General features: G+C 46.4%; 1 protein-coding gene and 1 non-coding gene across 2 annotated transcripts; both read right to left on the bottom strand.

Annotated features, from left to right (window-relative positions):
* Positions 1 to 1,318: 1,318 nt before the first annotated feature.
* On the bottom strand, positions 1,319 to 7,111 carry TLCD5 (TLC domain containing 5). Its single transcript, XM_049777971.1, has 3 exons — positions 7,085 to 7,111; positions 4,034 to 4,233; positions 1,319 to 1,880 (listed from the first exon to the last, which is right to left on the bottom strand). Exons 2-3 carry the CDS (start codon positions 4,230 to 4,232, stop codon positions 1,342 to 1,344), a joined length of 738 nt encoding a protein of 245 aa, XP_049633928.1. The 5' UTR covers position 4,233; positions 7,085 to 7,111; the 3' UTR covers positions 1,319 to 1,341.
* LOC126016996 (U6 spliceosomal RNA) lies at positions 5,215 to 5,321 on the bottom strand. Its single transcript, XR_007498675.1, has one exon. It is a non-coding gene; the product is annotated as a U6 spliceosomal RNA (small nuclear RNA).
* Positions 7,112 to 13,370: the final 6,259 nt, after the last annotated feature.

Raw genomic sequence — 13,370 nt, forward strand, 5'->3', positions numbered from 1 at the left:
CATTTTGTTTTTCCTTTAGAAATAAAAATCACCTTTTTTTTTCCTAATAGTCTTTGTCCCTCATATTTCCTATTCTATCAAAAAAAAAAAAAAAAGAAAAGGGCAGTAGAGGAAATGTATTAAAACAACAACAACAACAATAACAACAGATGCCCTGAGCCTCATCCAGCTGAGGCTGGAACTCTGGGTCTTTGGTGCATGTTCACAAGTGCAGAACAGAGCTGAAATCTGAACTGATGGCAAGCACAGTGGAATCCGCATGGTAAATCCCTGTGGAATTTAGCCAGCCTCTCAGGCCTGGGAGATTAATGCACAAAAGCCCTGAGAACTGGCATCTTTTTCCTGGTGGGGCAGAACCCGAATAACAGGACCCAGCAACACCTATCCCTGGGTGTCCCAACCCAGACCCAAACTGGGCTGTGCACAGAGGACCCAGGACAGCTGGACCCAACATCCTCATGTAGGGGCTTCTGATGAGGCCAAACCTCCAAAGGTATTTGGGAACTGACATTTCCAGGGGGCTCCCAGCTTTCATCAGTAAGATGTGTCCAAAGGGCACCAGGACTCAGACCCTTGGCTATCTGAGCAGCCCTAGGAACAACCTAGGCTAACAAATCTCTTGTGTGCTCCAGTGAACTTGAATCACTGTCTCTCAAACATTTGTTTCTGACCATGGACTGGTCATCCTACTCTGAGGCCTGGGTAGCTCAGCCTGAACTCTGGAAGCTTCCAGGGACCCTGCCTAAGTGCCTTTATCTCCTCTGCTCAGATGTCTCTCATCCTGCTGTGAAAAGTCACAGCCATATGCACAAAGCCTTGGGGTGACTATGTAAGACCCCCATGTCAGTTTCATCTCCCCTTCTTTTCCCATTCCCCCCCCCCAGCTCTGCCCTTGGTTCCAATAGAGTCCATGCTCAGAAAAACCAAAGCATGGGTTATCATGAAGGTTCGAACCCACTGGATAGTAAAACAGAGGGATTTCTCACCAAAGAGGGCAGGAAGTGTCTACTGGGAGCCGAGCTTAATTCTCTTAAGACCAGCTTATTCTGAGTTTCTTCCTAGCTTTCCCTTTGAGTTCCTTTCCTTTCACGCCTGCCAGTAATAAGAGGGACCCAGGGTACTCATCAAAGGAGAGAAATGCAATGTGTTTCTTTGAGTTCTAACACTCTCCAACTCCACATCACACTGGCCATGTAGCTATGAGAGTTGGATACAACTGCACTGTGTCCCCTCAGAGGCCCACCCTACCCACCAGCAGCTGCCCTGGGGAAGCTGATCGCCAAGGCTATCCTAAGCAAATCTGAGGACATGACACTGTATTTCTGGCACTGTATTTCGGGGCTAGTGTGCTTTGAGGTGTCCGTTGAGTCGGTATTGGCCCTCATCGCTGCGCCGGCTCCTCCACGCCCGGTACTTCTTGCTGCTTTTTCTCCAGGCAAAGCGCCAGATGTTCACCATGAAGCACCAGGACACAGCATACATGGCTATGCCACCCACTTTCACAAACCACCGGGGGGTGGGCGAGGCCATTTCACAGAACAAAAGGCGGGCACCCACGCCAATCCTGACACCCGTGAATAGTGCCACAAACAACAAGTCCACCAGGTCACCCGTGAAGCTGTCATAGCGACCCGTCTCGCGCAAGAACCAGCGCAGCTGCAGCAGGGGGTTGGTGATCTCACTGCCAAAGATTACGGCATTGACCTCTGTGCCTGACTCGCCCAGCGCCAGGGCCATGATTATGCCCAAGATGCTGAGCGTGTGGTGAGCCAACATCAGTGCTCCTTCTGACTGGAAGTACACACACCAGCCCAGATCGAAGATGAAGTAGCCCAGGGTCAGGCATAGCACATGAACTTGCAGAGGGGTGTTGGGCGCACCTGAAATAAAGCGATACAAAAGGGTTGAGTGCCCACCAGGATTGGGGCATCCACACTGGGACCCCCAGACAGCTGATTGCTCAAACTTTCATGAATCACTGGACACCAAAGCCCATGACCGGTGCGTGTTTTTTAATGACAACCCATGACTGCAGTCTAAAACGTGGGTCTTTAGAAGACCAGACTCTGAAATCCTGCTCTGCTGATGCAGATGTCGTCAGCCTGGTGCATCCTCAATGACATCAGGGCCCCCCACTAAAGAGCAGCTTGTTGACACAAGTATTTTCTTTCTATCAAAAATCCACAGTCTCTCGACAGAAGAGATGGACCAAGAGGAAGTAAGGTACATGCCTTGTATGAGGCTGTTCTGGTTCCATCCCTTTCCCCCACAGTACTCCCCTCAACACTACTAGGAGTCACTCCTGAGTGTAGAGATAGGAATAGGCCTTGAGCATTTAGAAGTGAAATCCCCACTCCCCACCCCCATAAAATCCTAAAGGGTTTTTTTTATTTCTTTACCCAACCAATAGTCTATTTCTAGACTCGGTTAATTCTGTCCTGAGTGTTGGATTGATTTCTTGGCTCATGGGTCAGAAAATTAGACACAGGAAGTGTCTAATTTCAAAGACCATTTTGAAATCAAACTCCAGGGAGAACCCCAGAAGTAACCATGGGTCCAAGAAGACAAGGCATAAGGATTTGCCCTATGCCAAACCATTAGGAACCGTTATATACAGCACAATTCTTTAGAGTTGTTTTCATATCAGCAGGACAGATTTAGAGAGATTTTAACAGCTCAATATGGGAATTGAAGGAAATAATCACTTAAAAAATAATCTAGGGGCCGGAGAGATAGCATGGAGGTAAGGCATTTGCCTTGCATGTAGAAGGTCGGTGGTTTGAATCCCAGCATCTCATATGTTCCCCTGAGCCTGCCAGGAGCGATTTCTGAACATAGAGCCAGGAGAAACCCCTGAGCGCTGCCGGGTGTGACCCAAAAACCAAAACCAAACAAACAAACAAAAAATAATAATAATCTAGGGTCCAGGAATGTAGCTCAGTAGTAGAGAAAACACCTTGCTTGTATGAGGCCCAATAGCACCCCCCATATATATATAACTAAAAGACTATAAGGAGTTTTGGGGGGTATACCCATCAGTGATCAGGAGTTACTCCTGAATCTGCATTCTAAAATTACTCCTGGCTGGCTCAAAGGACCATATGGGAAGCTAAGGATGGAACCAGGGTCAGTCACATGCAAGGCAAATACCTTATCTACTATGATATCACTTCAGCCCCGAATACAAGGAATTTTAAAAACTCATATTCTAGGGGACTTGAAGGCTTTTTCTCCAAAACTCGTCTGCTGAAATCTTGACCATCATCACCATGAGCTCAGAATAAAATTGTATTTGGAACACAGACTTAGAGAGGTAATTAAGTTACCAGGAGGTGGTAATCAATATGTCTGGTGTCCTTATCAAACAAGATGAGGACAAAGACAAAACAGGAAGGCAGTGTGAGGCTAGGAAAGCAGTTGGTTGCAAGCCAAGGAATGAAGTGGGAGAGAAAACTAAGCCAGCCAGCATCTTGATTTTGGCTGTCCAACCTCCAGATATTTTTTTTCTTTTGACATTTTGGGTCACTCCCAACTTGGGGATCACTCTGCAGGACACAGGCTTTGCTGTGTGAGGCACCAGAATTGAGTCCTGGCACTGCAAAAATAAGTAAATAAAAATTTAAATAATTATAAAACACAGAATAGCCAGTTTCTCCCAGATCAGGATTAACAACTAAAAAGGTAAAAGAAATCCTCCCCAATACCAAGTGCAATTATGCATCAGTAGAGTATACATTCTAGTATAAAGTCCCTGCCTTGGGAGTTGGAGAGATAATACAGTAGGTATGATGCTTGTTTTGCACACAGCAAACCCAGGTTCAATCCCATACACCCAAGCACCACCCAAACTGACGGATTCCTGAGTGCAGAGTCAGGAGTAAGCCCAGAGCACAGCTGGGTATGGCCAAAAATATAAATAAATAAATAAACAAACAAACAAACAAACAAACAAAGCCCAAAATGTCCCATTCTCTTAAAACTTCTCCCAAATCATAACTCTATCAGGACTGGGGGATTTCAATATCTCACCTACCTGGGTGAGTGAAAGGCCAGGGGCCATCAATGAAACCAATATATGCTGAGAGGCAGATGGAGAGGACCCCGTGGGTGAAGGTGACCAGTCGACAGCTCCATTCATAGCTCCGGTGCTTATTCAGGCAGCAGAAAGAAGTGTAGAGTGAGAGCCAGCCCCCCAGGCTGCAGAGTACCTGTAGACACAGAGCTAATGCCATCCTAGGAGGAAAGACCGAGACCAAAAACAACGGGATGCACCCTAAGAAAGCAGCTTTGGGCCACCGTGTGTGCCTTTCCCAGTCCATAGAACACATACATTGCCTCTAAGAGCATTCAGGGCAATGTGGCTATGAGAACCTCACAGGAGAGCCAGTGGTCACAGAGAGTCAAGCCCCAGTTCTAGTTTACAGGCTAACTCCTGGACCAGGCTGTGCGAATGAATTCACTGGAGGAAAATCCTCATCATGAGGGCTGCCCCTCAGACAATGGTATATGGAGGATGGACCAGAGCAACAGTACAAAGGGTAGAGCATTTGCCTTGCATACAGCAGACCAGATTTGATCCTTAGCATCCCCTAGGGTCCCCCAGCCTGCCAGGAATGATTCCTGAGCACAGAACCAGGAGTAACCCCTGAGTACTGTTGGGTGTGCCTTCCACGCTCACAAAAAAAATTAAAAAACAATTACAGAAGACATTTCTGAGAGCATGTCAAAAATCTCAACTAGAAGAGCTTATTAAGGGAACCAACTAAACACACCTTGGGGAGTCTATACCAAGTCACATGGCACATGGCAGTTTAATATGATTTTAAGCTGACACTAAATTCTAGTGAAATTTAGATTTGGGTCACCAGTTTATCAGTCAACATCGAAACTTGAGGTTAATCCAAATAGAGAACAGAACAAAAAGTCCAGATAGCTTAGAAGGGAAAACTTAATATAAAAAAATCTATTTATTTTGGTTTGTGACTGCTGTCAGTGGACTTGAAAAACCATGAATGGTGAGTGAAAGAACAGGCAAAGGAAGCAGCTTAGCCCATATTCTAGCTCTCTGCCCCCCAAATCCTAATTTTCTTCAGTTCTGAAATTCAGATTGATAGAAGGGGAAGCAGAGAAGTTTAAGGATCAAGAGGGAAGTTTTGTTGAGCCATAAAAATAACTTTTGGGAAGGGGATGTGGCTGGCCTCAAGTGCATTTTTTTCTAATATGGAACACTTCATGAATTTGCATGTCATCCTTGCGCAGGGGTCATGCTAATCTTCCCTGTATCGTTCCAATTTTAGTATATGTGCTGCCGAAGCGAGCACTCAAGTGCATGTTTTAATATGTGTGAGGTCCTAGGTTCCCGCCCTGGCATGGGGGAGAGAGGGCTTTGAGGATAGGGGATTTAACCTTTAAGGCAATGATTTAGTTAAAAATAAAACAAAGGTCCAAAAGCTATTTTTAAATCTTTAACCAGTTACAAACATATCAGGATAAGAAGTGTTGTTTCTGAGTCAATTATGTTCCTCCAGAGCCAAACCTAAAAATAGCAGCCACTTTGTTATTAATAGTCATTAGCTCTCCTTAGAAAGTTCACATAAAATAGCCAAAAACATTTCAGATATCTGTCTCATCTTAGCAGGAATTTTTTTTTTTTTTACACAACTACACATTGCTGAGCTCTAGTCTGACACTTGAAATGGTATTTGTGAACCCACACCCTTGGGTACATAGACAAGACACTCCCGAGAATGTTATCCGGAGAGGCTTTGTGGGGGTCAAGTTCAACAGAGCTTTCCTCTAACGTCAAGTTTTCCAGAGAAACTCCGATTTCTACTCCAGAAAGCAGGAGATGGTTCTGGAAGACAGACTTGAGTTCAAATTTGGTCTTGGTCACAAAATAGTCATTCGCAAGGTCCAAGCTATAGCTGGGGGGGGGGGGGGTTGCCTTGCTTTATGGCCAATCTGGGTTTGATCGTCGTCGGCATCCCATAGGGTCCCCTGTACAGTATCAGCAGTGATTCCTGAGTGCAGAACCAAGAATAATCCCTGAGCTCTGCTGGAGATGGCCCCAAAAAGCAAATTAATAATAATTAATAATAATAATAAGTCATTCAATTTTGAGTGAAACCTCTGTTTGGGGTTTTGTTGTTTTGTTTTATTAATTGATTGGTTTGGGGGCCACACCCGGCGATGCTCAGGGGTTACTCCTGACTGTGCTCAGAAATCGCTCCCTGCGAGTTTGGGGGACCATAGGAATACCAGGAATTGAACCAGATCCGTCCCGGGTAGGCCCCCTGCAAAGCAAACGTTTGCCCTACGGCTGTGCTATCTCTCTGGCCCCTTTTTGTTTTGTTTTAAAGAGAAAAAATAAAAGGCAAAGATGATGGAAAATTTCTACAACCCAGAGTGAATCCCAGGCAGAAGGCCAAAGTTGAGAACAGAAAGCAGACTACAAAGTAGCCAAGTGGCCAAGTCCAGTAGGCCTCATTCCTTTGTACCAACCAGGTCACTAGCCAGTAATGCGGATCAACTCCTGTATTTTTAGCGTCCTCCTTCCCGAATCCTAATTCCCCGGCCCAATCTGGCCCACAGGCGCCCAAGGACAAGCGCTGAAATAACGGAATAGGCATTGGTATAATGATGACAGCTTGGGTGCCGCAAGGGAGCCCCTCCCTGTATCCCTGGGATCTGGGCTCTAGTCTAGGAGGGTGTCTAAAGGGGAGAGGTGTGCAAATGCAGGGATGTCAGGGGACCCCCAAATCCTGCCTAGAATTCCAAGACTCCTGGAGCTGGCTCCTCCCGCTGGGTGACAGATTCGGAGGAGGAGCACAGGGCGGGCCTGCTGGCTCCCAGGCCTGCAAGCGGGCGGAGCGCACCCAGCAATACCCAGCGGGCCTGGGAGCCGGGAGCGCATCTTCCTCCCGGGAGGACCTTTGGCGGGTCTCCCACCAGCCCAGACCCCCGAGCCGGGCATCTAAGGCCGGAGATGGCTCCGATCCTCCGAGGCCAGCTCTGTCCCTACCAGACGCCAGAGGACGGTCCGGCCACCCTCGCCCGCTGAACCGGCCAGCCGAGCCGCTGTTACCTGGCCGCGCGCACCGGGATGCTCGGGGCACCCCGACAGCCAGCGCGTGCTCGGGGCCCGGATCCCAAGAGCAGGAAATAACGGAACGGGGGACAGAGAAGGAGGACAGAGAGAGTTGGCAGAGAAGGAGCCGAGGGTCTGGGGGCACCTGGTGGCTGGGAGGACAGAGCGCAGAGCCGGTGCCCGGAGGCTGAGGCCTGCGGTGGAGGCAGGGGCAGACCCCCAAGGGTCCTTCTAGGTGCAGGACTGGGGATGGGAGTTGGAAGGGGGTAGGTGTGATCTGATGATGAAATGAGACCTGATTTGTTTGTTGTCTGAATAACCAGCCTTCTGCATCCCACCATCGAACACCCCCCCCCAGTAACCAGCCCCCAGTAACTTGTGCATCTACTATGTGCTGGTCCCTCCCCTACTAGGCGCCTTCTCCAAAAGTACATGCTTGGTTTTTTGTTGTTGTTGTTGTTGTTCGTTTTTGTTTGTTTGTTTGTTTTTGGGTCACACCCGGCAGTGCTCAGGGGTTACTCCTGGCTCCACACTCAGAAATCGCTCCTGGCAGGTTCGGGGGACAATATGGGATGCCGGGATTTGAACCAATGGCCTTCTGCATGAAAGGCAAACACCCTACCTCCATGTTATCTCTCCGGCCCCAGCACATGCTTGTTTGAGACCATGCTCATGCCTGGGGATTTCAAGTTATTTATTTTAATTTGAGTCCTGAGACCCACTAAGCAGGTAGGTGGACCTAGGGCTTTCTTCCTGTTGTACATAGCCCTTGATTATTAGAAAATGTTCATCTTTGTCCCTTAAGACTTTTCTAAGTCTAAATTTTGTGTCATCTGATATTAATATGGCCACTCCAGGTTTTTTTTTAAGGGAGTTGTTTACTTGGATAATTGTTCTCCAATCTTTGATTTTGAGTCTATGTTTGTTCTGACTATTCAGATGTGTTTCTTGGAGGCAGCAGAAGGTTGGTTTCAGCTTTTGGATCCATTTTGCCACTCCGTGTCTCTTAGCTAGTGCGTTTAGTTCATTGACATTGAGAGAGATAATTGTCATGGGATTTAGTGTTATCTTTATGTAGGAGTTTGGTGTGTCTTTTAGTCTGTATTGTCTTAAAGTAGACCTTTTGGTTGTTCTTTTAAGGCTGGTTTTTGAGTCTGTAAAGTTTCTGAGCTGTTGTTTATCTATGTATGCTCATTCCTTCAAACCTGAAAGCGAGTGTGGCTGGGTGCAGTATTCTAAGTGAAGCATTCATTTCGTTGAGGTCCTTTTTTTTGGGTTGGGGGACACACCCGGTGACACTCAGGTTGCTCCTGGCTTGGGGAAACATATGAGACGCTGGGGGATCGAACTGCAGTCCATCCTGGATCAGCCACATCTAAAGCAAATGTCCTACTGCTGGGCCATCGCTCTGGCTCCCATTTTATTGAGTTTTGTCACTATATCCCACCACTGCCTTCTAGCTTTGAGAGTTTCTTGTGACAGGTCTGCTATAAATCTTTTTTTTTTTTTTTTTTTTTGCTGTAAATCTTAAGGATGTTCCTTTGAATGTAACTTCCCTTTTTGGTCTTGCTGCTTTCAGTATTCTATCCCTAACTGTGGGATTCTTCATTATAACTAGAATGTGTCTTGGGGTGCTTTTTTTTGGGGGGGGCCACACCCGGCAGTGCTCAGGGGTTACTCCTGGCTGTCTGCTCAGAAATAGCTCCTGGCAGGCACGGGGGGCCATATGGGACACAGGGATTCGAACCAAACACCTTTGGTCCTGGATCGGCTGCTTGCAAGGCAAACGCTGCTGTGCTATCTCTCCGGGCCTGGGGTGCATTTTTTGGATCTCTTTTACCTGGTACTCTTTGGGTATGCAGAATTTGATTGCATGCACTCTTTAACTCTGGGAGTTTCTCTGCAATGATTTTCTTGACTGTTGATTCTTCCTGGGGATTTTCTTTGTTTTGTTTTGTTTTTTGGTTTTTGGGCCACACCCGGCGGTGCTCAGGGGTTACTCCTGGCTGTCTGCTCAGAAATAGCTCCTGGCAGGCACGGGGCACCATATGGGACACCGGGATTCGAACCAACCACCTTTGGTCCTGGATCGGCTGCTTGCAAGGCAAACGCCATTGTGCTATCTCTCCGGGCCCGGGATTTTCTTCCTAGGTCTCTGGGGCACCAATGATTCTTACGTTGTTTCTGTTGAGTTTATCAAAGACTTCTACTTTTATCTGTTCACATTCTTCGAGGATTTTTCCATTGTCTGATCATTTGTTTTATTTATTTTATTTTACTGTTTTGGGGGTTTTTTTTGGGGGGGGGGACATTCAGCAGCATTTGGGTTACTCTTGGCTCTTGACTCAGAAATTGCTCCTGGCAGGCTCAAGGGACCATATAAGTTTGTCCTGGTTCCACTGCATGCAAGGCAAATGCCCTACTGCTGTGCTATATCCCTAGCCGCTGCTCATTTGTTTTAAGGCTCTTTTTTGGGAGGGGCAAACCTGGTGACACTCAGTGGTTACTCCTGGCTGTGCACTCAGAAATTGCTCCTGGCTTGGGGGACCATATGGGATGCTGAGGATCGAACCCAGGTCCATTCTAGGTTAACACATGCAAGGCAAATGCCCTATCACTTGTACCACCGCTCTGGTCCCAAGGCCCTTTTCATTCTCTTTTGTTGTATGGAGTTGATATGCACCTCATCTTCCAGCTCACTGATTCAGTCCTCAGATGCTATTACTCTATCGGAGAGGCTTTCCAGTGAGGTTTTCATTTTGTCTATCGTGTTTTTTAGTCCTATTATTTCAGTTTGGAATCTTCTTATTTCTATTTTCAAATCCTCTTGATTCTTATTCATGGTCTGTTCAGCTCGGTCTATGATTTCTTTGAGTTATATGAACATCCTCCATATTTCTTCTCTAAACTCCTTTTCTGAGGGTTAAATAGGTGGTTGGCACTTTTCAGGTTATCAGAGCTGCATTTTCATTCTCTATGCATGGTGTTGGTCTGTGTTGTTTCCTCATTATCATGCACATAGTGAGATGCTTTCTCCTATCATGTAGCCTCTACAGACATTTCTGGGCAGGACTGGTCCCAAAAGCTGCAGCCAATGGTCAGCTTTCAATGGCATTCAGCAGCAATCCAAGATATGACAATTTTCATAAATTTTCTTACTAAACTTTTCGTCAATAATCCCATTACTACCCGATTGGCTGACATAGACCACACCTTACTCTCCACCTTACTTTTCCTATTATGAATATTCATATCCCACCTACAATAAACAGAAAGTTGAAGTGGCTGGTAGATGTTTCTTTGTGAGTGCTCTGCTCACCTGAGCTCCAACCTCACCAGTGAGTGACTTCTATATCCAACGACTCTAACCTCACCAGTGACTCTGACCTTACCAGTGACTTCCACATCTTGGAATCTGAACTTACCAGCTTCATTTACAGGCCTGAATAACAATTATGGGACTGGAGAGATAGTACAGAGGTCACGATGTTGGCCTTCACAACTGACCCGTGTTCCATCCCCATCACCACATATGGGACCCATGAGTCCAGTTAGGAGTGACCCCTGAGTACAGAGCCATGTGGAAGCCCTGAACACCACTGGGTATGGTCTAAAGATCCTAAACCAAGACTAAAAACCAACAAACAAGTGAATAATAACCACAACACTCCTGGGCCAGGCTTTGGAAAGTCACAGGCATTTCGAACACTGTCCCGATAAAAGATCATTTATTTCTCCCCAGCCCTCTGTTATTATTTCTAGTTTACAGGTGACACAATGTGGCACACAACCATCAAGGAGCTTGTCCAAGAAGCAGGATATAAACGCAGCAGATTGGTGGACTGAAGGCAAGATGGAGTTCTGGCAAGCCTGCTCTTTGCTGCTGAGATGTGCAAAATGCCAGGGGCCACCAGTGGTGCTAGGAAACCCCTCCTGGAGTGCTGAGAGCATCACTTGGTGCTCACCTGATTTTATATATATATATATATATATATACATATATATATTATACATATATATATGTATATATATATATAATCTTCCCAATGTCCCCCTTGCTGGCCCTCTGCTACATCCCTTCATCCTTTCCAGGGACCATCATCACCACCCAGAGGTCCTCTCCCATGTCCCACTGTCAAGAGCTAGTCTTCCTCTGAGCCTTTTTAAACCTCAGAAATGGGGACTTGGTTATTTACCTCTAGGTTTTATATTGCTTCCCATCAATATTTAATCCCAGTGTGAATGTTTTCCATTGGCCAAGATGTCTTTAAAGACTCCCTTAATTTACCTCAAGAGTGGTAACTACTTAAATGTTCGATAGGGGGCTGGAGATATAGTACAGCAGGGAAAGCACTTGCCTTGTATGTGGCCAACCTGGGTTCAATCTCTGGCACCCTCTATGCTTCCCTGAGCCCTGCCAGAAGTGACCCCTGAGCAGAGAGAGTCAGGGATGACTCCTATGACCCACCAGGTGTGACTCCCAAACCTGAAAAATATGTGCATTTGCCTCAGTTTGATTCAAGGTAGTTTCCTTTGTTCCTCAACCCTTACCCAGAGTCCCCAGGTCTTCCAAAGTCAAATGCAAACAATGATTGGATTCTCCATTCCTTCAGATGGCAATGACTTTATGTTATAAGTAATCAATCACTGCCCTCAGGATAGATCTCCCCACACACATAGGCACACATATTAACTCTTCAAATGCTTTAACCTTCAAATATTTACCCTTCTCTGCCTTTCAGAATGAGAAAGCCAAATCCCTTTGTACTCTGCATACAAGGCAGCTGTCAAAAGGGTCAGAATGTGGGGTTTTCTGACCTCCGCCTTGATGCAAAACATGTTTTCTTTGCCACCAGATTGAATGAAGACACCCCCCCCCTGAAATATTTTCTTCTTCCTATTTCATCCTGTGAACTTCTCTAAGTGCCCTACCCCAACAAAAGACACGGTACAACCATCTGAGCTTCTTATGAGCAGTAGAATAGTTTATATCATCATTACTATACACACTTTCTAAGGAACAGAGAGATTCTTTTGAATCTCAAACCTTGTCATGAATTGACCATCTTTAGAGGGAGGAAAGTGAACATTTCTGGAATGACTTCATCTACACATTGGCTCTGCACACTGGCCCCAGAGGACGAGAGAGAGAGAGAGAGAGAGAGAGAGAGAGAGAGAGAGAGAGAGAGAGAGAGAGAGAGAGAGAGAAGAGTCCCACAGAAATCAGCCAAATCTCCCAACATGCCTGGCTGCAAGCCCAAACACAGTTCCTCATGCTTTGGTATATTTTGTTTTGTTTCTTTTTCATTTTAGTGAAGACACAATATGACAGAGACATCTTCTTCACACCTGAGTTAAACGTGTTGCTGGGAAATTTTCCCTTAAGGAGAGAAGAACTCAATGCAAATACTGGAAGGGGTGGGAGATCTACACGAGTGTAGGGAGCAGGAGGGAGAGAAACACAGGGCAGGGGCCCCCCTGGAGTACAGAGGGCAAGAAAGAGACAGCATCCAGGACCTGGACAGAGGAGAGCATTTGGAGGACAGTGAACAGACATGCTCCTAAAAAAAAGAGGGACAGGTCTAAGGAGGTGAAAGGAGCATTTAATGAGAAAACTCCATGGGGGCTCACTTTTTCAACCCTGGAACAAGCTGGCTTGCTTTTTTTCCACTCTGGAGAAGCCTGTTATTTCTCTCAAATATTCATTTTTCTCTTCTCTTTCTCTCTCTTCCCACATTTTTCTATTGAATTCCATTCCATAAAAATTACCTTGCTTTACTCCGTTTTTGTTGTTTTTTTTTTTGTCTTTGGTTTTTGGGCCATACCTGGAGGTGCTTAGAGGTTACTCCTGGCTCTGCACTCAAAAATCACTCCTGGCAGGCTCTGCAGACCATATGGGATTCTTGGAATCAATTTCAGGTCCTTCTTGGGTTGGCCTCATACAAGGCAGACACCCTACCACTGTGCTATCACTCTGGCCCCACTTGCTTTACTCTTTCGCTTCCTCCTCAAATTCTTTTCTGCCAGGGAAAGGAAAGTGGTGGACCGAGAACACTAGTGTCAAGGTTAGGTCTGACTTTTCCTTTCCTGCAAAGAACAAGTCCTCGCCCCAGCCCGAGCCCTAGTCCAAGACTCCCAGAGAACTCGGGTGGTGGGGATCCAACCTCCTGCCATGCAGAACATGCCAATTCCAGTCTCATCTGTGCCTATGCAAGTACTAGCAGTTGACTCTTCTAATCCTCACCCAGCCAGGCCTTTCCCAGGGAGGCTAGGTGGGTCAAGC

Source organism: Suncus etruscus, chromosome 8 (genome assembly GCF_024139225.1).
Source record: "Suncus etruscus isolate mSunEtr1 chromosome 8, mSunEtr1.pri.cur, whole genome shotgun sequence".
Classification (NCBI taxonomy): domain Eukaryota; kingdom Metazoa; phylum Chordata; class Mammalia; order Eulipotyphla; family Soricidae; genus Suncus; species Suncus etruscus.